At 37.7% G+C, this 25,941-nt stretch overlaps 1 protein-coding gene across 1 annotated transcript in view; it reads left to right on the top strand.

The window, feature by feature from the left end:
• Positions 1-25,941, top strand: part of LOC150107321 (E-selectin-like) — a 280,274-nt gene that overhangs the window by 95,243 nt on the left and 159,090 nt on the right. Inside the window, exons 10-11 of the mRNA XM_090391789.1 lie at positions 2,872-3,051; positions 11,245-11,418. Coding sequence (XP_090247915.1) covers positions 2,872-3,051; positions 11,245-11,418 — 354 coding nt within the window. The remainder of the gene's footprint in view (positions 1-2,871; positions 3,052-11,244; positions 11,419-25,941) is intronic.

The raw sequence follows: 25,941 nt of genomic DNA, 5'->3' as shown, positions 1-25,941 counted from the left end.
GGTATAAAAATACAGGAAACATGATTTAATAGCTTTTTTTTTTATCTCAAGAGATGTTACATTAAAATAAATTTTAATACACTTCCAATACACTTCCATTATCACAGGAACTTAAATACAATACACGTGCATGCAAGCACAACACAGTAAATGAGGAACGAAGCAGGAAGCTATTCTTTCTCCTAAAAGTCCTGATGGTGCCCCCCCCCCCCTAGCGGGCAATATTGGTATTCTTGGCCGATTGGCCTGAAGGTCTTCTGATGTAGATTTCCCAAATTTGGGGCAGGCTCATGCAACTAAATTTGTTTAGGTGGGGGGGGTGGGGGGGGGGGGGGGTGGGGGGGGGGGGGGGTGGGGGGGGGGGGGGGTGGGGGGGGGGGGGGGTGGGGGGGGGGGGGGGTGGGGGGGGGGGGGGGTGGGGGGGGGGGGGGGTGGGGGGGGGGGGGGGTGGGGGGGGGGGGGGGTGGGGGGGGGGGGGGGTGGGGGGGGGGGGGGGTGGGGGGGGGGGGGGGTGGGGGGGGGGGGGGGTGGGGGGGGGGGGGGGTGGGGGGGGGGGGGGGTGGGGGGGGGGGGGGGTGGGGGGGGGGGGGGGTGGGGGGGGGGGGGGGTGGGGGGGGGGGGGGGTGGGGGGGGGGGGGGGTGGGGGGGGGGGGGGGTGGGGGGGGGGGGGGGTGGGGGGGGGGGGGGGTGGGGGGGGGGGGGGGTGGGGGGGGGGGGGGGTGGGGGGGGGGGGGGGTGGGGGGGGGGGGGGGTGGGGGGGGGGGGGGGTGGGGGGGGGGGGGGGTGGGGGGGGGGGGGGGTGGGGGGGGGGAAACTGGAGAATATGAGATTGGAATATAAACTTTTGACTTGGATCAGGGAATGGTTGACAGACATGAAAAAGTGGTATATGCTGGGTGTGAATCTGCCATATATAAGGTGACCAGTGGTGTACCTCATGGTTCAGTCCTTGAGCCATTGTTGTTCAACCTATACATTAATGACATTAGGAGGAGATGTGTAATTGTTTTGCTGATGATGCAAAGATAGGGAGAGCAATCAAGGATACTACTGATATTCAGCACTTATAAAATGATTTGAATAGGCTGGAAATTTGGGGAAAAGAAAATTGCTATCCATTTAATGTTAGTAAGTGCAAAGTTATGCACGTTTTCATGATGAGATTTCCAGCAGCATATTATATTAGCAAGATTATGCTACAAGAAATTAATGAGGCTAGGGATCTTGGCATAACAGTGGATAGGAATTTGGAGTTCAAAAGTCACATAGCAAAAGATTCGAATACAACTCAGAGGATAATTGCAATGTTGAAGCAAACCTTTACATGTAAGGATAAGGAAGACATTTTGCTTTTTTATAAGGCCTTGCTATGATGACACCTGGATTATTGTGTGCAGTTTTGTTCTTCTGGGTTCAAAGATGATAATGAAGCCGTGGAAAGGGTGCAAAGAAGAGTTACAAAAATTATATCCGGTTTATGGGATTTTAGATTATAAGGACAGATTGTGAGTATGTGGATCACAGACTCTGGTTAACAGGAGAAAAGAGTGGTAATGTGAAAGAAGTATATAAACTTTTCAATTTGTGTTATAGGATATCATCTGATGAAATTTTTTGTTATATTGAAGATGAGAAGAGAGAGAGGGGGAGAGAACATGGGAAGGGTATCCATGGAAGTTAAGGTTGTTCACATTCAAGGCAGGGGAAAGAGCTAGGTTTTTCTCTCACAGAGCAGTGAATGAGTCACATAGTTTGCCTTTAGGGGGTAGTGAGTGCATATAGTGTGAATGAATTTAAGAGAAGCATGACAGTTGGTTTGTGTGATTTATGGCCTCCCTCGAGGAGTCCTTGACTTCCTGGAGGTCTCAGGTAATAATAATAAAGGTTCTTTTGCATCCTAGACAGGATTTGAAGGATTCTCCAATGAAATGCCAGCCTGATAGCTGAGTGGTCAGCATATTTGCTCTCTAAGAGGCTGCAGGTTTGAATCCTGTTATGGGCACAGATGCTCATGATTGTTTTTGGGTGAGAGATGGATTTCATCACAGAATGTGAGACCACTTATTGGATGCTTGAAGTATCTTGAAAAAGTTCTATGTTTAGTCTCTAGAGCAGAGTCCCCAGACTAATAAATTAATAAATACAAATATTTTATAAAATTAAGAAAAATAGAAAAATAATCCATAACCAACCCACCCATAGTACAAATTGTAATTTATGTTTACACAAAAACCTTTAATGGGTGAAGCCACATATAAAAATAATAATAAAAAAAGGGGGGGGGAGCATCTTCTATACACTGTTACAGAGATTCCCTTTGAAAGACTAAAGATTGTCACTCATCTTTGGATTTTTTCCTAGCTACTGTATAAAATGAATATATATATATATATATATATATATATATATATATAGTGGGAAGTGATACATGAAAAAATAGGCTTAAATGAATAAGTTAATAATGAATTATGATTTGCTTTGCTAACAGCATCTATTACTAGTTAACTGCAGAAGAGGTAAGATACCATTTAGAAATTAAATATTTTCAAACTGCTTCATTTAGAAATGGAAGAGTTTGAATTAGTGGCCACCTCCTAGTTCACTGCATTGTAAATTTTATACATCCCATAAAAATTATAATGAAGTTTATTTGTGTTTTGAAGTATGTTTAAGTTACACTTGCCCTTAAGTGTCTTTTATAAGATTTTTCAATAGATATAGTTTTAATAACTGTCTTCATGAACCGAAGGCTGTTGCCTGTTATGCATACTGAATAAACAGATTTGATACTTATATAAACTTACATTTTAGGTAGTGATTTTAAAAAAAGTCTCATAAAATATTTTGTAATATATGCTCTATTTTCTTCAGATATTGACTGTGGCCCTTTGCCATCAATAAAGAATGGACAAGTTGTTTTATCAAATGGGACTACCACTCACAATTCTACTTTAAAATATCAATGTGACCAAAACTACACTTTAGTGGGAAGTGATACACGAATATGCATGATGGAAGGGTATTGGTCAGGAAGAGAGCCAGAGTGTCTCTGTGAGTACAAGGAATATATACTTAAGCATACATTTTAAATGTGTTATAAATTTCATTTCAAATATTGCTTATAAATAAATGTTTAATGATATGAAATGCTATTGAAGAAATATATTTTAATCCATCTGGTTTCTCTATGATCAGTAAGAGCAAACAAAATTTCCAAGGATATGAAAGTAAGGTGCAGCAGAACAAGAGGTAGCGAGACTGCAGGAGTAACAGAGAGTGAAATTGTTGGAATGCAAGATTTGATGAAACAGTTATTGAAAATGAAAAGAGGAATATATGGAGTGATGTTAGACATCTAGTGGAAACTAATGAATGTATGCAAGAGAATAGAATGAAAGAAAAAAGAGTAAAAGAAGTCACGAGTGATTCCAGAATAGCAGTATATGGAGATACCATAGTTAAAGGACTAGTTACTGAGAGTCCATAAGGTCTGCTATCCAGGAGGGAAAATGAATAGGATAATTAAGGCATTGGACATGAGGAAAAATGAGCAAGAGAATTAGTCATGATTGTGGGGATAAATGATCTAAGTGGACATAAGGAGGGTGTGAGGGTGAATATCAGGAGGCTATTGAGAAGAGTCAAAAATAACAATGTAGTAGGAAAGTTTGTCAGTGTGTTGCTGAGGTATGATGATGATGAGTTGTGATGGAGAGCCAAAATTATGAATGATATTCTAGCAGAGCTGTGTGAGGAGAAGAGAGTACAGATTGTGGATATATGGCATGTATTTGAGGGAAGAATGAAATTATACAGGCATGATGGGTTGTATTTGGTAGCTTTGGAGTGAGTGCACTGGACAAAGTGTTTCTGGATGGAAGTACAGTGTGTGATGCATGCAAGAGATCAGAAGAAAGAGATGAAGAGAAAAATCAGGAGAGTGGTATTGAAGAGACAGAAGTGTTTGGCAGTGGAAACAGTAGTAGCAGTGTGAGAGATGAAGAGAGAATGGGAATGCAAGTTGAATGTATGTATGAAGATGGATTATTATTTTTATTATTATTATTCATGACACCTCCAAGGAGTCTGAAGACTCATCACGGGAGGACACCTACTGTACAACTCTCCTTCTCCACAACTACACCGAACCTCTACTACCAATCACTTACATCAATGCCATCTACTGCCCACCATCACCACAGCTAGTATTTTTTGTCTGTAAATTGTGTGTGTTCTGAAGGGCCGATTTGTCTGTATGCAGGAGATGAAAAACCCAAGTTTCTGGGAGAAAAATCCCTGCTAGCTCCGTATGAGATCAATCGGCTAACTCACCTTCAATTGAAGAAGTCCATATAAAGATTCCTCCCATCATGACGAGAATCTATATTGCAATGTAGGTGGGGAAGCTAAGACTGAGCAAATACGTATGGTAAGTGGTGATAAAGGTGATTGGGCTGGTGTGGTGGGGAAATCACACCCAACAAGTGGCTTGGATAGGACTGGTTATAGACCTAAAAATGAATTACCATGTTTATTTACAAATGCCAGAAGTATCAGAAATAAGGAAGATGAAATGGTTTCACTGATTGAGTTTATTTGTCCCAAAATCATTCTAATAAGTGAAACATGGTTGAATGGAGATGATATTCTAACAGTAATAGAAATGGAAGGATACAGTATTTTCGCAAGGATTGAAAGGACAAAAAGGTAGGGGGTGCTGTTGATGATAGCAGGGGAATTATGTTCACATAGGATAGACATTTTTTTAAAAACTTTTTATTATCCCATGGTATTATTACACCAGATCATAGAGGTCAAATTCATGTATTTTATACAGCACCTTTTCTGGGTTATAAAGCTCACATTTAGAACTATTCATACAATTTAGTAAGTGCATTGGTGATGCTTCCTCAATGTTACAAATTTTGCAGATGGGGGAAGACTTTTATGTCATTGCTAAACTTGATTGGTCTTGTGTGGCCGGTCTTGAGGCGAGAGATCATGGTAGTGGCACAGCAATTGAACTTGGAATTGATGGTAGCTCCTGTTTTTTCTGCTGAATACCAGTGGTGAGTCATGTCCTGGAGAATCATTCTTTTTCCTATCATGGAAACAAATTTCAGTAGGATAGACTTGAAAGAGGGAGGTGGCACTAGTTCTGAGGCAGTGTAGTGTAGTGTAATGTAGGAAGACATATTTAGTTGGATGTTGCTATAGGCCCAGGAATGTGGAGGGTGGCATTGAAGAAATGTATAAACAACTTGGATTAGTAAAATAGGGAAGGTTAATGAAGATGTTAATTATCATGGGTGATTTTAATTATGGCAGTATAGATTGGAATGAAGAGATAGCATTTGGGAATAAGGAAAATGAATTTCTTGAGTTCATGAGAGATAACTATCTCAGGCATCATATGAAGGAGGGCATGCAAGGATCGAGAGTTCTTGATCTTATCATTTCATCAGAGGATGTAATTATGAGAGAGGTTTCGCACTTTCCTTCAGTTGGTGAAAATGATCACCTGGGTTGTGGCTTACTATATATAAACTTTTGTGAGGAAAGAATATATGTGGAATTATAAGGCTGGTGATTATGACAAACTTAGGAGACAGCATGGAGATATAACATGGAATGAGGAGTTGAGCAGCAAAGAAGTAGGTGTAAAATGGATGAATGTGGAGCTTGAGCATGAAATCTGGAAAAAGAAGGTACTTTGGAGGAAGTACAATGAATAATAGTAATAATCAGTTACATGATGAGTATAAAGAGCAAGCAAGAAGAGTGACTAAATTAGTAAGGAAAAACTGAAGTGCAATATAAGCAGAAATTGGCAAATCTGGGTCTTTTGGGACCATTGTTATTTGTGAGGGCGGTCTGAAAAGTTCTCGGCCCAGCAATGAATAAACAAATTTATAATTTCAAAATTATTTTTATTTTTCAACATAATCTCCCTTAAGACGAATAGATTTATTCCAGTGATGCTTCAGCAGCATTATCCCATCCCTGTAGTGGTTCTCAATAAGATCTGCAAAATACCCCTCTACAGCTGCAATCACCTCTTGATTCAAAGAAAAACGCTGACCCACAAGGAAGAGTTTTACTTTTGGGAAGAGATAGAAGTCAGAGGGATCCAAATCTGGAGAATAGGGTGGATGTTCCAACAATTCATAGTGCAGATCCCTTAATTTTCCCATTGACAAAACACCTTTATGGGCAGGTGCATTGTCCTGATGAAAGATGATTTTTTTCTTCTGCAAACTGGGTCTTTTCTCACAAATTTTTTCATCTAGTCTGGTTAAAAGATCGGAATAATATTCACTGGTTATTGTTTTACCCTTTTTCAAGATAAGTAATAAACAAAATACTTTCAGCATCCCAAAACACTCATGCCATGAACCTTCCTGCTGATGGAACTGACTTTGTCTTGTTTGGCATTGAACAGCCGGCATCTGTGCTCTGTTTTTGACTGCTGTTTAGATTCTGCGTGTGTAATGGTGAATCCAAGTCTCATCCATAGTAATAAAATCAAAGCACAAAATCAGTTTTATTCTTGTTAAAACACTCCAACCACTGTTCAGAGATTTTCATGCGAGTGCATTTTTTAATCTGTTGTGATCAAGCATGGCACCCATCTTGTACAAAGTGTTTTTCCCTTAATTTGCAATTCTTCATGCAAAATATATCCTACACGTTCTTTTGAAATGCCTATAGTCTTAGCAATCTCATGCACTTTGACCTGCCGGTCATCCAATACCATATCGTGCACTTGATCAATGATTTCTGTGTTGTTACACTTTTTGGACGTCCTTCACGTGGATCATCTTCAAATATGGGCACTCTTCTCCTTCATCGAAAACGAAGGAGAAGAGTGCCCATAATCTTTTATGAACTTCAAATGAATTTATTTTGGCATTAAACTTTTACAAAGAATTTTATAACCACACGATACTCAATTTTATCCATTTCAAGAGATACAGACAATACTTTTGCTTCAGACATCTGTATAAAGTAAAAATTCGGCTAACGTAAATAAACAGCGTGGGAGAGTTTCCGAAATGAAGGAAAGAGTGTTGTATGGTGACTCGTTATTAAGAGGAGTAATAGATGGGAGTGTAACTAAATCGTACTTACCGGGTGCGAAATTTAAGGATGTAAGTGAGAGTATTAGAGTGCAAAAACAGAGGGTGAAAGAATTAACAATTTTGGCGGGTACGAATGAATTGGAAGGTGATAAATTTTTTATGAGAGAGGACTTGAAAGTATTGTTAAAGATAGCGAAAGAAAAGAGTGACAGAGTTAGAATGGTGAGTCTGTTACCGCGGTATGACAGAGAGGAGTTTAGAAGGAGGGCCATAATCGCAAATGACATTATGCGCAGGTTATGCGGAAGGTGTGGTGTGGAATTCGTGGACGTGTGGAATGAGTTTGATGGGCGAAAGGACTTATACAAGATGGATGGCCTGCATTTGAATGGACTTGGTGTGCAGAGACTGGAAAAAGTGTTGCTGAATGAAGTGAAAATGGATGTGCAGAACCAGGGAAACTAGAACTACCAAGGAGGGGGGGAAGTGGATATCCAGACATCAGTGAGACAGTTGAGTGTAAAAATGTATATAATGTACCTGAGCCAGCACTAAGGACAAAAAATGGGAATGGGTCATTTAGAATAACGCATCAAGATAGGGGTGGGACAAAGGGATCACTGCAATTCATGTATGCTAATGCCAGGAGTATTAGGAACAAGAAGGAAGAATTTTTGGCCTTGATTGGCTCTTCCTGGCCACAGGTTATTGGCATTAGTGAAACATGGCTGACGGAAGATGATATAGTTAGTGGGATAGAATGTGTAGGTTATAGTATGTTTAGGAGGGACAGAGAGAATAAAATTGGGGGAGGGGTGTTATTGATGATAGCTGATGAACTGCAGCCAAGGAGAATTGAAGTATTGCAGGATAGTGAAAGCAGCTCATTTGGGGCTATTTGGTGTGAGATTGACACTGGCAGAATAAAATATACAGTTGGGTGCTGCTATAGACCAGGTGATGGAATAGATGGTGGAGATGGTATGCATAAACAAATTGATGAAATGAGTGGAAGGAGGGTAATTATTATGGGGGATTTCAACTATGGTAACATTGATTGGAAGGAGGAGAGGACACATGTGAGGAAGGAAATGGATTTTATTCAATTATTAAGGGATAACTATCTGAAACAGCATGTAATTGAAAATACTAGGGGTGTGAGAGTGCTTGACCTGGTAATAGTATCTGAGAATTTGACTGTAATGAATATGACCATGTTGCCACCTATTGGTGAGAGTGATCATAAGGTCTTGACCTGGGAGGTGGCTAAAGGTGTGCAATTTGTGATTAAGACAGGGTATATGTGGAATTACCGTGCTGGCAAGTATGACAAGCTTAGGAGATTGCTTGGATCAGTGCCATGGCATGTACAACTGCAAGGGCTGGACGTCGATAGAGCATGGGAAGTGGTCAAAGAGCATTTACAGGAGGTTATGGCTGATTGTATACCTAAGGTCCGAATAGTGAAACAAAAAAAGAAACAACTATGGAGGGAATTTAAAGAAAGGGGTGACCTGCAGGCACACGAACGGTATAAAGTGCAGGCCAGAAGGGTAACGAGCGTGGTAAAAACAGCAAAAGCCGATTATGAAAGGAAACTAGCTATGCAAGCAAAAGAGAATCCCAAACAGTTCTTTCAATATGCTGCAAGCAAGAAAAAAACTGTACATGGCAAAATGATTTTAAGGAATGACAATGGTAAAGAGTTCACTGAACCAATCGATATAGTGGAGTTACTGAGCGCGCACTTTGCAAAAGTATATCATCCAGGTGGTGACGTTGAAAAAATGAAGGAACCATTAGTTTATACAGGAATTGTGATGAATGAAGTGGAGGTGAATAGTCTATTACAGAACCTTAATGTGAATACATCTGTGGGATTGGATGGTATACCGGCACGGGTCTTGCATGAAGCGGCTAATGAATTATCAGTGCCCTTGACCATGTTGTTTAATCTGAGTCTCGGGTCTGGCTTAGTCCCGAAGGCGTGGAAAGAGTAGAAAATAGTTTCACTGCATAAAGGAGGATCCAAGACTATGGTTGCAAATTACCGACCGATCAGCATATCAGGAGTCGTTGTCAAGGTCTTGGAGAAAGTAGTCAAGGGAAAAATACAGGAATGGATTGATGAAAATGAGATACTGTACAGAGGACAGCATGGCTTTGTGAAGGGTAGATCATGCCTCAGTAACTTGCTCAAGTTTTATAACAAGGTGACGGCTGAACTGGATAAGGGAAATGGGTTTACAGTGATACTGCTGGACCTGGAAAAGGCGTTTGACAAGATACCACATGGAATTCTAATCCGTAAACTACAACATATGGGAATGGATATAGGGTTGGTGAGATGGATAGCTGGCTGGTTGATGGAGAGATATCAAAGAGTAGTTTATTCAGGAGTAGAGTCCAAAAGACGGCCTGTGACTAGTGGTGTGCCACAGGGTTCTGTTCTTGGACCACTGCTGTTTAATCTGTTCATTAACGATATAGGGAAGGGTCTAAGTGGGACAGTTCATTTGTTCGCTGATGATGCAAAGTTGGGTAGGGCGATAGTGAACGCAGAAGATGTCAAAGTCTTGCAAGATGACTTAGATAGATTGGAGTTCTGGACTAAGGAGAATGGATGTCAATTTAATGTGACAAAATGTAAGGTTATGCATTTCGGAGTGAAAAGATTAGCAGCAGTATACCACATTGGTGGAACTGTACTCCAAGAGATTGATGAGGCCAGGGACTTGGGAGTGTTGGTGGATAGGGAGATGAAGTTTAGGGGGCACATTGCGAAAGTAGCTAAATCAGCTCAACTCACTTGGTTGTTGAAAAATACCTTGACGAGCAGAGACAAGCAAGTTATTGTACCTCTGTACCGAGCCCTGATACCTCATCTCGACTACTGTGCCCAGATTTGGTCACCTCGGTTCCTTCTTGATGGGGAGGAGGTGGAGAGGACCCAGAGGCGAGTGACTAAGATGATAGCAGGTCTATGGAATGAACCATATGAGAACAGGTTGAAGATTTGTGGGTTGCAGAAACTAGTTGATAGGCAGAAAAGGGGGGGGGTTTGATTGAGACATTCAAATTGCTAAAAGGATTCTATAGGATTAATTCAGATGATATTTTTGAGATCAGGACTGGTGGTGGGAGAACTAGGGGACACCCATGGAAGCTGGGCAAGAGCATGGTTAGCAGGGGTGTTAGAGCTGGGTTCTTTACTTTTAGAGTGGTAAATGAGTGGAATAAGCTGCCAGAGTCTGTTGTGGGTGCTATGACAGTGAGCGAGTTCAAGGCAAGGTATGATAGATACTGTGAGAATGTTGAACAGTTGTGTGAACATGATGTTTAGGGCCTCCCTCGATGAGTCTAAGGACTCCTGGAGTAGCCCGTAGTAATAATAATAATAATAATAATAAAACAAATTACTTGATGGAATGACTTGCAATTTCACATGGATGCTTATGACAGATGTACTAACTTAAAAAAAAAAAGAAATCTTGCCGATAGTGTTGCCATCTATGGTTGAGGCCGAGAACTTTTCAGACAACCCTCATAACTTGTATATTAAATGATATTGGAGTGGGTTTAATTAGAAATATTCAACTGTTTGATGCAAAATTGGAAGAACAATTAGGAATCAAGCAGATGCTTTGGCTTTAGGAGGACTTGAAAGATTGTCCATCACAATCCAGGTGGATACCTAATAACAGGATGTACCATGAAAGGCAAGGAAAGTTATTTTTATGATTATTCTTCTTTAAGATGAAGATTCAAAGGTATAACTGTAACATTTTACTATAAGAGTATGAAAGTGCTTAAGAACTTTGAAGAAAGAAAGAAAGAAACTGAAATGTTATATCACAATATAACAGTTCACATATCAATGAACTATATCAAAGCCGACTTCTGCACAGTAGATCCATCCCAAAAAAAAGCAAATATGCAAATAAACAAAGCAAATGATGGATGATGGAGAGCACTTTTCAAGTGCTCTCCATTTGCTTTGACAGAACATTGAACAGAATGAAATTAACAAAACTTATTTCTGCAAACGTGTTGGTTTTTAGTTTATCAGAAACAAATTTATATATCCTCTGCTTAAGCATAAAATATTTACATGATGATTATATAACATCCTCATTAACCCTTTTTTTGTTTTTTTATATAGCAACCCAGTGTCCATTATTACCAACACCAGCTAATGCTTCTCTGAAAGTTTCAGGACAATATGTGAGCAACACGGCAAGGTATTCCTGCAATAGTGGATTTAAATTGGTGGGTAACAACATAAGAACCTGTCTTCTAGGAGGGAAATGGTCAGGACAAGAACCCTCTTGTAAATGTGAGTGATGCTTCTAATATCATACGCTAATTTATATATGTGCTGAGCCATTCACACTCATCTATAATCTTCATTAATTTTATAAATCAAGGAGTATCAAGCAGATATATATGTATATAAATTATGTTTATAATTATTAACTGACTTAAACAACGAGAAAAAATATGAGATTTAATAAGGTTTCACTACTAGTTTCATCGGAAATGCTGATTTCATCAGGTGAATACAGTACCATGGAGAAAACAACATCTTAAACATATATTGTACTTTAGACAGACACAGAGTTTAAAACAAGCGGTAGTTGTGTTTGAAATTCAGTTCAAGCATTAGTTCTGACATGAAGCACTTGGTTTGTGAATGATATCACGAGTAAATAAATTATATATATAATTTATATATATAAATTATATATACACTCGAGTCTCTTTTTATGCATATCTTTTTTTATGCGGTGCATAATTTCAAAAGTTATGTACCGTTGTACATAATGAACAGTGTGTCGAAGCACATTCTGGCATAAAGTGATTAACGTGTAAGCAGTGAGTGTCCGTACAGTTTAATTTTGCATGTGAGTAAGTTTGTGTTTGTCTTTTCATTATCATAAGTCTAAATTTTGCTAATTTTTATTTTAAAGATTTAATTTGGTCCAATTGGGAAAAAAAAAGCACCAAAGAAAAGCAATTTCTTTGGAAATGAAAATTGCAATTTTAGATCGCTTAGCAAAAGGAGAGGGATCTACAGTGATTGGTAATCATTTTAATTTAGGCGAATCTACTGGTTATTTAATTAAATAAAAAGCTCTTCAGTTTTATGAACAGATGAAGCAATTAGAGCATTTACTTCCACTTCCCAGGCTGATAAAGAATTTTTGGCTAGTAAAGGATGGCCAACCGGGTTTTTAAAAAGGAATGCATTTCATAACGTGAAGATTACAGGCGAGGTCGCAGCAGCAGATGAAGAAGCAGCCAAAAATTTTCAAGAGAAGTCAAAATTATTGAAGATGATGGATATTGTCCCGATCAAGTGTTTAACGCTGAAGAAACAGGATTGTTTTGGAAGAAAATGCCTATTCAAACTTACATTGCAAAGTCTAAGAAAAAAGCAAGTGGGTTTAAAGCAAGCAAAGATCGAGTAACGTCGTTACTTTGTAGCAATGCATCAGGGGATTGAATGTTGAACCCCTCCTAGTGAATCGATCTCTAAGACCACGCACTCTAAAAGAAAAAAATCTAAAACAGCTGCAGGTACATTGGATGGCTAATACAAAGGCCTGGATAACAACTGCTGTATTTACTGAATGGTTCAATAATTGCTTTGTACCAGAAGTGGAAACATATATGAAGCAAAAACTCTCGATTTAAAGTTTTATTAATTTGATCATCTGCATTTAGAACATCCCAAATGGCAACTAGTGTTTTTTCCACCCAATACAACAAGCATTATTCAGCCATTAGATCAAGGCATAATTGCTACTTTTAAAAAAATATTACGTTAAGCACACTTTTCAATTTATATTGGATAAACTAGAAAATTATTCATTAACAGTAACTGACGTTTGGGAAAAAATTCTATTTTAGACTGATTAAATCATGTTGCATCTGCTATCGCTGAAATAAGACCACAAACTTTAAATGCCTGCTGGAAAGCAGCTTGGCCTGGATGTGTTGCAAACGTTGCAACCATCCAAACATCTACATTGCTGCTTGGAAGGATAAAAGAGAATAGTGTGACAGGAAGAGTAGTCAGTGTGTTGCCTAGGTATGACTGTGGTGAAATGAGGTGGAGAGCAAGGATTATGAATGATATGCTGGTTGAAATGTATGAGGAGATGGGAGTACAGTTTGTTAATGTGTGGAATCAGTTTGAGGGACGAAGTGAGCTGTATGGGAGCGATGGACTGCATTTGAGTGGTTATGGTATGAGTCGCTTGGAGAGACTGCTGCTGGAAGGTAGAGAAGTGAATAGAGAGAATGAATCAGATCGAGAGGGCAGTGATGTGGAAGAGCAGGAGAGATTGAAGAGGTGGATATGAATGGGGAAGTGAGTGGTGTGAGTGTAGAAAATGAGAGAATGGGTGTGCAAGGGGAGCAGGGAAACGGGGAGGCTCAGGGTGGACAGGAGTACACAGTGTGAGAAAGGTGGATGCTCCAAGAGGAGGTGAGAGCATGTGTAGGCAGGAAAGGAATGCAATGACCAGGGAACAAGAGGAAACAGTTGGAATTGAAAAGGGTTCTAAAATAAAGAAGCAGAAAGGGAAATGACCCCAGGCGAACATGGAGCGATCGCATCGAGTGAGTGGTATCAGTGGAACTAGCTGTAGATCCAGAAATGAGCTGTTGTGTTTGTATACAAATGCTAGAAGTATAAGAAACCAGGTAGATGAAATGGTTGCTCTAATTGCGTCTGTTCACCCAAAGATTGTCAGAATAAGTGAGACATGGTTGGAAGAGGATGACATCCTGACAGGAATAGAGATGGAAGGGTATGATGTATTTCGTTAGGATAGAAGGAGTAAATAGGGAGGGGGAGAGCTATTGATGATAGAGAAAGAGTTATGTCCATACAAAGTAGAGATGCAAGATGGAAATAGTGCCAGTGGTTTTGAGGCAGTATGGTGTGAGATAGAGGTGAATGGAATCAAATACTTGGTCGGATGTTGTAATAGACCAGGTAATGTGGATGGTGGTGATAGTGAAATGTATAGTCAAATTAGCCAAACAAATAAGAAAAGGATGATCATTATGCGTGATTTTAATTATGGCAATATAGACTGGAATGATGAGATAGCAACTGGAAGTAAATAAAATGAGTTTCTTCAGTTTTTGAGGAATAACTACCTCAGACAGTATGTAATAGAGGCCACACGAGGATTAAGGGTCTTGGATTTGGTCATCTCATCAGCGTATGTAATTATAAATGAGGTGTCAAATCATCCACCAATTGGTGAGAGTGACCATGAGGTGATTACCTGGGTGGTGCAGCAGTGCGAGAACCCCTGTGAGAAAAGGGTATATGTGGAACTACAAGGGGGGTGATTATGAAGAGCTCAGGAGACAGCTTGTGGATGTAGCGTGGAATGAGGAGTTAGCTGGAAAAGAGATCAATGCAGCTTGGGGGATTTTCAAAAACTATCTAGTAGATGCAATGTCTAATTGTATTCCAAGGTTGAGAAGGTTAAATAAGGTAGGTGTGAGATGAATAAAGATGAATAAAGAGATTAAGCATGCTATACAGAGAAAAAGAGCATTGTGGAGGCAGCATAAGCGAAGTGGAAATAACAAATTTCACGAAGTCTACAAAAGACCAGGCAAGGAGGGTGACTTGGTTGGTGAGAGTAGCTAAAGAGAGGTATGAACAGCAGTTAGCTAATGAAGCCAAAAATAATCCTAGGGAGTTCTTTCGATATGTAGCCAGCAAAAGAAAGAATGATTATGGAATGATGACATTGATTGGAGAAAATGGTATAAAGACAGCTGTTGCAGAATGTGTGGTGGAGATATTTAATGAGCAGATGTGTGGTAGAGATATTTAATGAGCAGTTCATAAAGATCTTTCAATCTTGTGAATGTGACTTCATGAGAGATTGAGAGCAGTTAATGATGATGAGGAGAAGAGACTGACTGTAAGTGAGAAAGAGGTTTTTGGGGAGTTGAGTAAACTAGATGTAAATAAGGCTATGGGACTTGATAATATATCATCGCATATTCTGAAGGAATGTACCAGAGAGTTGACACCTGCCTTGACATTTTTTTAATACGAGTCTTGTACTTGGTCAAGTTCCTAAGGAGTGGAAGGAGGGCAAGATTGTGCCACTTCATAAAGGAGGTGATTAAACTGAAGCATCAAACTATAGGTCTATTTGTGTGTCAGGTGTTGTGGTTAAGTTGTTGGAGAAGCTTGTGAAAACTAGAATCCAGAATTAGGTTGACAACAGTGGTATTATCTTTGATGGACGGCATGGATTTGCTAAAGTGAGGTCATGTTTTAGTAATCTACTTACTTATTACAATAAGGTGAGTGACTGCTTTTTTTGGACAGAGAAGAAGGATACACAGTAATATGCTTAGATTTTGCAAAGGCTTTTGATAGATTACTGCATGATAAGTTGATAGTCAAACTAGAGCAGATAAGGTTGGATATTAGATTAGTGCATGGATTGCAGACTGGCTATCTGATAGGTATCAACAAGTTGATGATGGGGGTGCAATATCCAGGAAAAGGAAAGTCACTAGTGGAGTGCCTCAGGGGTCTATTTTAGGGCCATTACTGTTTAACTTGTATATTAATGATATAGGTGAAGATTTGGATGGAGATATTCAGTTGTTTGCAGATGATGCAAATTTGCAACGAACCACAAAAAGTAGTGAAGATGTTGTGCCCTTACTAGAAGACTTGAACAAATTGAGTGATTGGGTACGGAAATGGGGATGTGAGTTTAATGTTGCAAAATGTAAGGTTTTAAAATTTGGAAAACAAAGATGGGATGCAGAATTTATTCTTGGTGAAAATATATTGTTGGAGGTAGAGGAAATAAGAGATCTGGGGGTGATAGTGCATAAGGATCTAAAATTTAGGGGCACATCGCCAAAATTGTGAAGACAACACAAAGGTTTCTGGGGATGATGCAGAGGACACTGGCATGTAGAAGTAGGGAGATTCTTGTTCTGTTGTATAAGGATTTGATTAGGCCACAGATGGACTATTGTGCCCAGATTTGGTCACCGGGTTTTCAGAAGGATGAAGAGATGTTGGAAAGGGTCCAAAGGTAACTGACTAAGGCAGTTTCTGACCTCTGGAATGTCGATTATGAGGAAAGATTGAGAAGATGTAATTTTCAGAGTCTGGTCGACGGGAGGAAGAGGAGAGATATGATAGAGACTGACAAGTTGGTAAGGGGTTGTTATAGGATTAATGGTGGAGAAGTTCTACAGAGAATAGTGGGAGATCAGGGGAGAACCAGAGGTCATCCCTGGAAACTATATGAAGAGGGTGTGAGTAGGGGAGTGAGAGGTAGGTTTTTTTTCGTGCAGAGTTATGAATGATTGGAATGCCTTGCCTGCGAGTGTGGTGTCTGTAAGGAGTTTGAGTGTGTTTGAGACACGGTATGATGAGATGTGCGTGATAAAAGGACCTCCCAGATGAGTCTTTGACTCCATGAGGTTTTGAGGTAATAATAATAATAAGAAGAAGAATAATAATATCAGCTGAAATCATTATTTTGGCAAATGAAATTGTTGGAGAAGATTTTGATACATTTAGCCAGAATGATGTAGACGAATTGCTTGTGGATAATGCTTTAAGTGACAATGATATTATTGGATATTGATTAACTTTAGATATCGTCGAAATCTAGAAAACGATAATGAAGCAGAAGAAAAACCTGTCCCCTCACTGCAAATATAATTCGAGAAGTTCTTGAACTGTGCAATAAATTGGAAAATCGTTTTCTTATTAATGACACAAATTCTGAATGAGCATTTAAATTCCAATGTGAGCTGAAGAACTGTATGTATGGATATCTCGAGCTTTGTAAAAAATTAGTAAAATCATCATCGCAAAGTTGAATCACTGATTACGTTGTCAGAAGAAAAAAATCAGCAGAGAACAATGTGAAGCTAATTCTGTTTGTGAAGAACCATTGCCTTTACCATACAGATTTGATGTGCTGACTATATCTTCTGGTGATGAAAGTGATTTCGCCCCAGTTCACAAACGCTGCCAAATATTGTCTAATAGCAACAATAATTCTGATGAAAAAATGTAAAAAAAAAAAATGTTACTTTTCAATAAAATTAAATTAATAAAGCTTTAAAACAAACTTAGACATTCTTATTTTCTTGAATTTTTACACTTCTTTATGCGATTTATACACTTTTTTATACGCTTTTTTATTATTTACACACTTTTTTATGCGATTTTAGGTTTATTTTAATTCATTACTACAGTTTATGCGGTTTTAGAAAACTATGGAATGTATCCCTAAGTTTTCAACTTAAATTAGGTCTGTAGTGTGACTTTTTTTCTTGACTACTTGTATTAGAAACTGTAACACATTTTAGGAATGTTAGTCAAGTGAGGAATATTTATTACCCGACTAGTTTCACCGATTTTTGCTATCGGCATCTTCAGGGATACAATTGGTAAGCGATATGAAAGTAACAGACTAGGTTTTAACTGATAGTTCTAATTCATTCAAAATTAGTACTGTGCATGAGACAATACGCATGTCACGGGTACATGATTTATTTGTTTAGAGACATAATGTAACTGGCATGAAAGTTCATTTCTTTGGTGTTTAGTGATCTAATTAAAGTTTTCCAAATCTTCGGTAGGATTAGACCTTGATTCTTATTTAGGTTTCCTGTTGAACAGGCGACTATAGCAGTTTCCTTGAAGGTTCTGAAATGGTAGTTCTCTTCTATATAGGCATATGACCCATATCTCACTCAATAAGATGGTTGGTAGTGGCAAAGTGGGAAGAAACGCCTGAAATATCTTGTCTGTTGTTTCTAACATAGCCTATGTGCTCCTTCTGTCTCGTTTCGAAGCTTCTAGAGGTCTGATCAATGTAACTAACACCACAGGAACAAGGTATATTGTATACTCCAAAGTACTTGTAGAAAGGATGAGGGTCTTTCGGTGATCTTAAAAATTTCTGAATAGTGTTGATTGGCTTGAATATTACTCTAATATTGTGTGGTTTTAGAAGGATAGCCAATTTTTTGGAAATGGTGCTGACAAATGGAACGCCATTTGTCATTATTTTAGGAACGCCATACAATCTCAGTCAATGGGTGCATGGATTTTAACTAGCCTATAGATTTAATAAGAAAGCTAAAATCCATGCACCAATTGACTCCAAGATTGTATGGCGTTCCTAAAATACATAAAGAAGGCACACCATTACATCCAATAGTTGATGGAATCTATTATCCAACTTTCCAACTGTCTAAATATCTAGCCAAAATTTTACAACACATTCACAACTCGGATACTTATATCAAAAACTCACAACATTTTATTAAGAAATTCAAAAATATCCTTATCTCTGAAGATGATATACTAGCTAGCCTTGACGTCACATCTCTGTTTACAAACATTCCAGTTGTGTAAGTCATCAACATCTTAGACAACTCGTTCCCAAGAAACATCACTATGTTGTTCAATCATTGTTTAACTTCGAACTATTTTGTTTGGCAAAAAACCGTCTACAAACAATTTACCAGATTAGAAGATGAAAAACTTCCATTCCTAGACATCCTAATATAGAAACAAACCAATAACAGTATCAACCTGTCTGTAAATAGAAAACTTACGAATACTGGATGTTACCTTCATTTCTACTTGTCACATCATATATCCCAGAAACTTAGCGTTATCCATATACTTAAGAAAAGAGCTATACAGTATACCACAGACCAACATGACTTACAAGAAGAATTAACTACAATATCCAGAGAGCTATCCTTATATGGTTATTCTAAAAGACTCATCAACAAGATTCTCTTTTCGGATATACCACAAAGACAACGTGATGACACCCAATACATCAGCACTGTAACTATTCCATTTGTCAGCACCATTTCCAAAAAAATTGGCTATCCTTCTAAAACCACACAATATTAGAGTAACATTCAAGCCAGTCAACACTATTCGGAAATTTTTAAGATCAGCGATATATACAATATATCGGTGATCTTATATTATATCCGGATCACCGGAGTATACAATATACTTTGTTCCTGTAGTGTTAGTTACATTGGTCAGACCTCTAGAAACTTCGAAACGAGACAGAAGGAGCACATAAGAAGCTGCTATAGTCACCCGTTCAACAGGAAACCTAAATAAGAATCAAAGTCTAATCCTATCGGAGATTTGGAAAACTTTAATTAGATCACTAAACACCAAAGAAATCAACATCAACTTTCACACCAATTACATTATGTCTCTAAACAAATAAATCATGTACCTGCGACACACGTATTGTCTCATGCACAGTACTAATTTTGTATGAATTAGAACTGTCAGTTAAAACCTAGTCTGTTACTTTCATATCACTTACCAATTGTATCCCTGAAGATGCTGATAGCAAAAATCGGTGAAACTAGTCGGATAATAAATATTACTTACTTACTCATTACTCATTCCTAAAATATGTTATAGTTTTTGAGTTAGGTCTTTTTTGTGCGATTTTTTATATATGGTTTTCGGTGGAACGTATCTACCGCATAAAAAGAGACTTGACTGTATATAAAAATAAATAAATATATATATATAAAATATATATATATATAGGGGGCTATGTCCCCCCTGGCACCCACGCCGTCCAACCCCCCCCCCCCAAGTTCTGGACTGGTAGGCCGGTTCTCCTTGAATTCTGATGACTCGAATTTTGAAGACTCGACACTCAGGGTAGACCCTGAGTTTCAAAACATTTCAAAAAACATGATATACAAATGTGACATAAAAAGGCTTATCATTTTATATATACAGGGTAGATATATATATATATATTATTTTTTTTTTTTTGATGATCAAATTTGAATCTTCTGGAATGGAGAAGTCTGATTCCAAAGAATTCTGCATCTAAAATCAGTGGCATGGGAAGTAAGGCTAGACCCATCAGATTCTAAAAAAATGCAATGTAGTCCTAATCTCGGCAGAATGGCCTATCTCTCCAGAGTAACAAAGCTGACGGTAATGGGGCACTTGATAGACACCTGGAAAGAAAAGAGGTGGTAATTTCTCCTTAATAAATAGCAGAAAAGGAGACAGTTTCTGAGCTGGTTTGCAGGACATGTATAGATGTACTTATGAAGAATCCGTGCTATTTTTTCAGACATTAATTAAGGTATTTAAATTCTTTTCACATCATCTTGTAAAAATACCACAGATATTTAATTGCACGGAAATTGTAATTCCATCTCTGAGCAGGACCAAACTGCAAAGATATCATCAACATAAAATTGTAGAGAAGAATTGGTTTTCCAGATGTTCCATAAAATCATAAGCCAAAGCTGGCAAGATAGAACTGCCCATCACTGTTCCTTCAATTTGTTTGAACAACTTATTCAGCTAAGTAAAATAGCCAGCATTATTATTATTACTATTACCAGAACCGGTGCTAGGGTCTTTGGCACTCGCATGCAATTTCTATTTAAGCAGCCCTGTAACAATCCGGGCATGTGTGGTTCTTTTACAATAATAAAAATTTAAATTATTTGAAATTTCTTAAATAAATTTTGACAGAACAGCCACATGTTGGTTCGCTAAATGTAATGAACCGGGGATGTTGACTAGGCAGGATAATCGTTAAAAACCTGAATATTAAAAAAATTCTTAAAAGTTAAAGCAAATTTTGACAAAGCCACTTCACTTTAATCGTTGAATATAATGATACAGGGATTATAGCTTTCTCATTGACCCGAATCGCTAACAAAATTAAAATGAATTTTTATTAAAGTTAAAATTTATTTGAACTAAAGTTAAAAAAATTCTTTCATTTTACAAGTTAGTAAATTCTTAGTAACTTATAAAAATTATTAAAAAATTTTTACAAGTGGAACTATCTTTTAGGAAAATAAAAGAAACTCAAGATAGATGAGAAAATAAGAAAAGAATTCAGAAATAATTAGAACATTTAATATAAGTATTAAAAAAATAACATCTTTACAGAATAACAGAAAATAAATTAAATTACATAAATATACTTGAAATTTTTTTGATTAAAATTTTAAGGTTTTTGGTTTCATATTCACAAAATTAGAAATAATGGTCTTAACGTCTAATTCCGCACATATATCATTTTCAATAGCTATTAACACCAAACTAACAAACTATTAACACCAAATTAACACCAAACTAACAAGCTTTTTTGTGACATACTTGTTCTTAAGTAGGTTTTAATCAATTTCAACTTGGAAAAGGAACGTTCACTGCTCGCTACACTAACAGGTAAGGTTAATAGTATTCTTAAAGCAATTGAAAAGTTAGGGAAAGATAAATTATTGGATACAATAAAATTAAGAATATCGAAAGGGTTTTGAATATTTAAATTATCCTTCCGAAAAATATCCCGGAAAGCACTTAATTCGTCATATAGTTCTATTGCATTTATGTCTTTATTATCACCGTCCTTCAGGAGAATCTCTAAATCGTCACAATTTTTTCGTAAATCTTCATTATTAATTTGTAGTAATCTATACAAGAAATTGAATTTATCATAATATGTTTTTAGTTGTTCAAAATGTTCTATTAACGAACACATTACAACGTCTAGAAGTGTATAAAACACATTCACTCTAAATTTATCTTCTGGCGATTGTGGCGTTTCGTCATGATGCTTGTAGTCAAATTGTTGTGTCTTCTTTCGTCGTCGAACTTCAGCACCAGATTTAAATTCTTGTTCTCCATCCACCTCTTCACTCAGTTCTTTTGCCGTTTTTAGAACTTCTTTAAAATTTGTATCTGATCGATACTCTTGTAAGAATATTTTTAAGTTTTCGATAGATTGTAAAGCGAGTGTAATGTTCATATTTTTGTCTTGAAGCATTTTACTCACAGGTTTATTCTGTTAAGTAAATCATGCCAAGTTATAAGAGAGCAAATAAATTTGTAGCTCTTTATTTTAGCATATAATGTTTGTGCTTCATGCTGAGTTTCTTTATTAAAATTTTCATTATTTAAAATTTCAAAAAGTGCATCGTAAATTTCTCCTAACTGATATCATAGAGGGCAGATTGCATTAATTTTACTTTCCCATCGCGTTTTTGATGGCTGTTTCAATGTTAAATTTTTACGAACTTTAAAAGGATTGCCCAGTGTTTGTAAAGAGAATGAAAAGAAATTGTATATTTCTTGAATAATTGCAAAGAAATTAATTGTATCTGTATTCACTTTGGTTGCATCGTTAATGATTAAATTTAGAGTATGAGCAGCACATGGCACGTAAAAAGCTCGAGGATTTTTGTTCAAAAGGAAATTTTGGAGCACATATTTTTTTCCCTTTCATATTTGCCGCATTGTCAAATGTGAAAGGGAAATGGGGATGTTCCATTTTTCCAGTTGTTCCATTATTGTTGCACATAAACCACGTCCTGTGGAATCTGATATATCTACAAAACCCAAAAAGTTTTTCCTGATCTTGACAATTCCATTGTCACAGGAAACAAAGCGAATAATAATGGTCATTTGTTCTGTTTTACTTGAATCAGGTGTGCAGTCTAAAATTATGGAATATTATTTACATTTTCAAATTGATAATAAAATTGTATCCCTGATTGCATTATTTAAAGTTTCCCATATTTCATTTTGTCTGTCTTTACTCAAATAGTGTACTCTTTCGATGTAGGGCCCTTTCAACATGATTTTTCCATAATGGGATCAAACTTCGCAAACAGTTCGATTAATTTTAAAAAATTGCCGTTATTCCTTTCATATAATTTATCAGATGATCCGCAAAAAGCTAAATTTTGGCTACCAAGGAATTTTATAATTTCAATCAAGCATTCTAAAACACTCGTCCAATGTTTCTTTTCCATTTCATACATGCTTTGAGTCTGGAAATCAATAGTAGTTTTGATTATTAAATTTTTATCAAGTTCTTTCCATTTTAAGAAATTTTTCATGTGAGTTAAACTAGTCTCATGTGTATGCAAAGTTATACTTACATTTCTTCAATCTTTATAACCTTCTACAAGACTACTTGATTCAGTAGGTGCAGAAAGTTTGCAACAAAAGCAAAAAACAATTTGTAAGACTTGAATAAATTGTGTGATTGGGCAAGCACATGGGGATGTGAGTTCAATGTTGCAAAATGTAAGGTTTTAAAATTTGGAAAACAAAGATGGGATGCAGAATTTATGCTTGCTGAAAATATATTGTTGGAGGTAGAGGAAATAAGAGACCTGGGGGTGATAATGGATAAGGATCTAAAATTTAGGGGACACATCGCCAAAACTGTGAAGACAACACAAAGACTTCTGGGAATGATGCGGGGGACACTGACGTGTAGAAGTAGGGAGATTCTTGTTCCATTGTATAAGGCTTTGATTAGGCCACACATGGACTATTGTGCCCAGATTTGGTCATCGGGTTTTCAGAAGGATGAAGAGATGTTGGAAAGGGTCCAAAGGCGACTTGATAAGGTAGTTTCTGACCTCTGGAATGTTGAGTATGAGGAAAGATTGAGAAAATGTAATTTGCAGAGTCTGGTGGAGAGAAGGAAGAGGGGAGATATGATTGAGACCTACAAGTTGGTAAGGGGTTGTTATAAGATTCATGGTGGAGAAGTTCTACAGAGAATAGTGGGAGATCAGGGGAGAACCAGAGGTAATCCCTGGAAACTGTATGAAGAGGGTGTGAGTAGGGGAGTGAGAAGCAGGTTTTTTTCGTGCAGAGTTGTGAATGATTGGAATGCTCTGCCTGAGAGTGTGGTGTCTGCAAGGAGTTTGAGTGTGTTTAAGACACAGTATGATGAGATGTGTGTGTGTGTGTGATAAAAGGACCTCCCAGATGAGCCTTTGACTCCATGAGATCGTGGGTAATAATAATAATAATAATTTAAAGTTTCAGAATAAACAACCACGAGCTCCCCGTTTTCCATTTTTCTATTATAATACGTGTCGCCAAATTTACAACTGTGTATCTCTGGGATATATCTTTCTTTTGCACAGGTCCCATTTCAATTAAAACAACTCGTAATTTTTCATCAATATTTCCCCATTCACCTGGATCTTCTAAATTTACAGAGACTAACAATGTGTTAGTTTTGTGGTCAACTACAACTAAATCTTCTCCTAACTGTTTTTCACTTAAATCATGCATCTTGTTATCTTGTTCAATAGTTGCAATATTACTTTCATGCAAAATGGATGATATGCACGGTTCTTCAACTCTGATTTCTGATGTATCGAGTTGGTTACAATCTGCATCAGAATATTTTAATATTTTAACAAATTTATTAAGAGCCCAATTTGTTTCTTAATATCTGCTTCTTTCGCAGCATGACACATACGATTTTGTGCACTGGATAACTTTTTTTTAATTTTTGATTCCATTTCTATTTTATACCCACAAGAAATTATTACACAACACGACACAGAGATGAAATAATAGTCTGCACTGCGATACTGTCAGTAGCCTACTGAGATGCTTACCATATGACTGGTTAACTAGCAACAAATGTTTTGTACGAAAATTCGTTTCTGCGCATGAAAACCGTTCACCGTTTCACTTTAGATAGACTGCAGTAGAACCAACATTCTGCAGGCAAGTTTAGCCTGCTCTCGCTGCAAAATTGTAAACAGCCGGCTGATCAAAGAGGCGGCAATATACAATTTTTTTTTAAATTTTTATTCAGTGTATCCAGCCTTATTTATTTTAATATTGATCATTCTAAGAATTTTTTGTTTTTATGATAAAAATTTTGTTTCTTAAAAATGAACTCACGAACCATGCCAGGCGGCGTTCCCTTCATAGCGGCGCCCGCATGCACCGCATGCTCTGCATGCCCGTTTCCGCTGGCCCTGACTATTACGGGTATCTCCATGGAGTCAGTAGACTCATTCCAGGAGACCCAAAATATCAAAACAATATCTATCATATCTCTTCTTGAATTCATTTACAGATGAAGAACTCACAACTCAGTCAGGCAATCATTCACCACCCTCTAGGCGAAAAACTTTGTTTTCACACTCTTGTTAATCACACTTTTCCTTAATTTCCAGGGATGATCTCTTGTTCCTCCATCACTGTCACACAGCTGAAACATTTCCCCTGCATCAATCTTATAAAAACCTTTTAGTAATTTAAATGTTTCTATTTGAATTACTCTGTTTTTTCTATATAAATTACTCCTTTTAAATGTTTCTGTCCACGCGGTTAGTCTAGTAGCTTTGTGCTTCGCGACCATATGCCTGGGGAAGAAGTGTCCTAGGTTCAATTCCCGTTGCCGATGTGAGGAGCTTAAGGATCTGCCTCAGCCATAGCCAAGTTAGCTGGTCTTGGGCGTGGACAGCACGGTTCCCCCCCAGTTTATATGAGGTTTTTCATCCTGCAAGCAGGCAAACTGGCCCTGTGAACACATGGATCTACAGCCATAAATACTTAACCCCCCATGAGAGGGCTCAACTTGCCCCAATAGGGACGGGGGAGAAAAGGGAGGAAACTCCATATGAATGAATAAATGTTTCTATCATATCCCCTCTTCTCTGCCTGCCAACCAACCTCTGCAATCCACAAGTTCTCAATCTATCAATGTAGGGAGCATTTTTTACATCACTCACCAACTTAGTTGCTCTCCTCTGAACCCTCTCTACAACCTCCTCATCTCCAAGGAATCCAGGTGACCAGACCTGAGCACAGTAATCCAAATTAAACAAATTAAACAGGTTTACAATGCGTTCAGGGAAATCAGCTTGTAAAAATTGAAGTCTCTAGATGTAGTATGTCGATGAATAGGGAAACTATTTTCATTATCTCCAGCATATGGTCTTTAATTTTTTTTTTGAAGTCAGTGCTGTT

The sequence above is a fragment of the Typopeltis vanoorti genome, chromosome 4, assembly GCF_054136105.1.
Source record: "Typopeltis vanoorti isolate ZY-2024b chromosome 4, IOZ_Tvanoo_1.0, whole genome shotgun sequence".
Taxonomy (NCBI): domain Eukaryota; kingdom Metazoa; phylum Arthropoda; class Arachnida; order Uropygi; family Thelyphonidae; genus Typopeltis; species Typopeltis vanoorti.
Note: the sequence above shows the minus strand (reverse complement) of the source record. Positions and strands in the feature narration are given on the sequence as shown.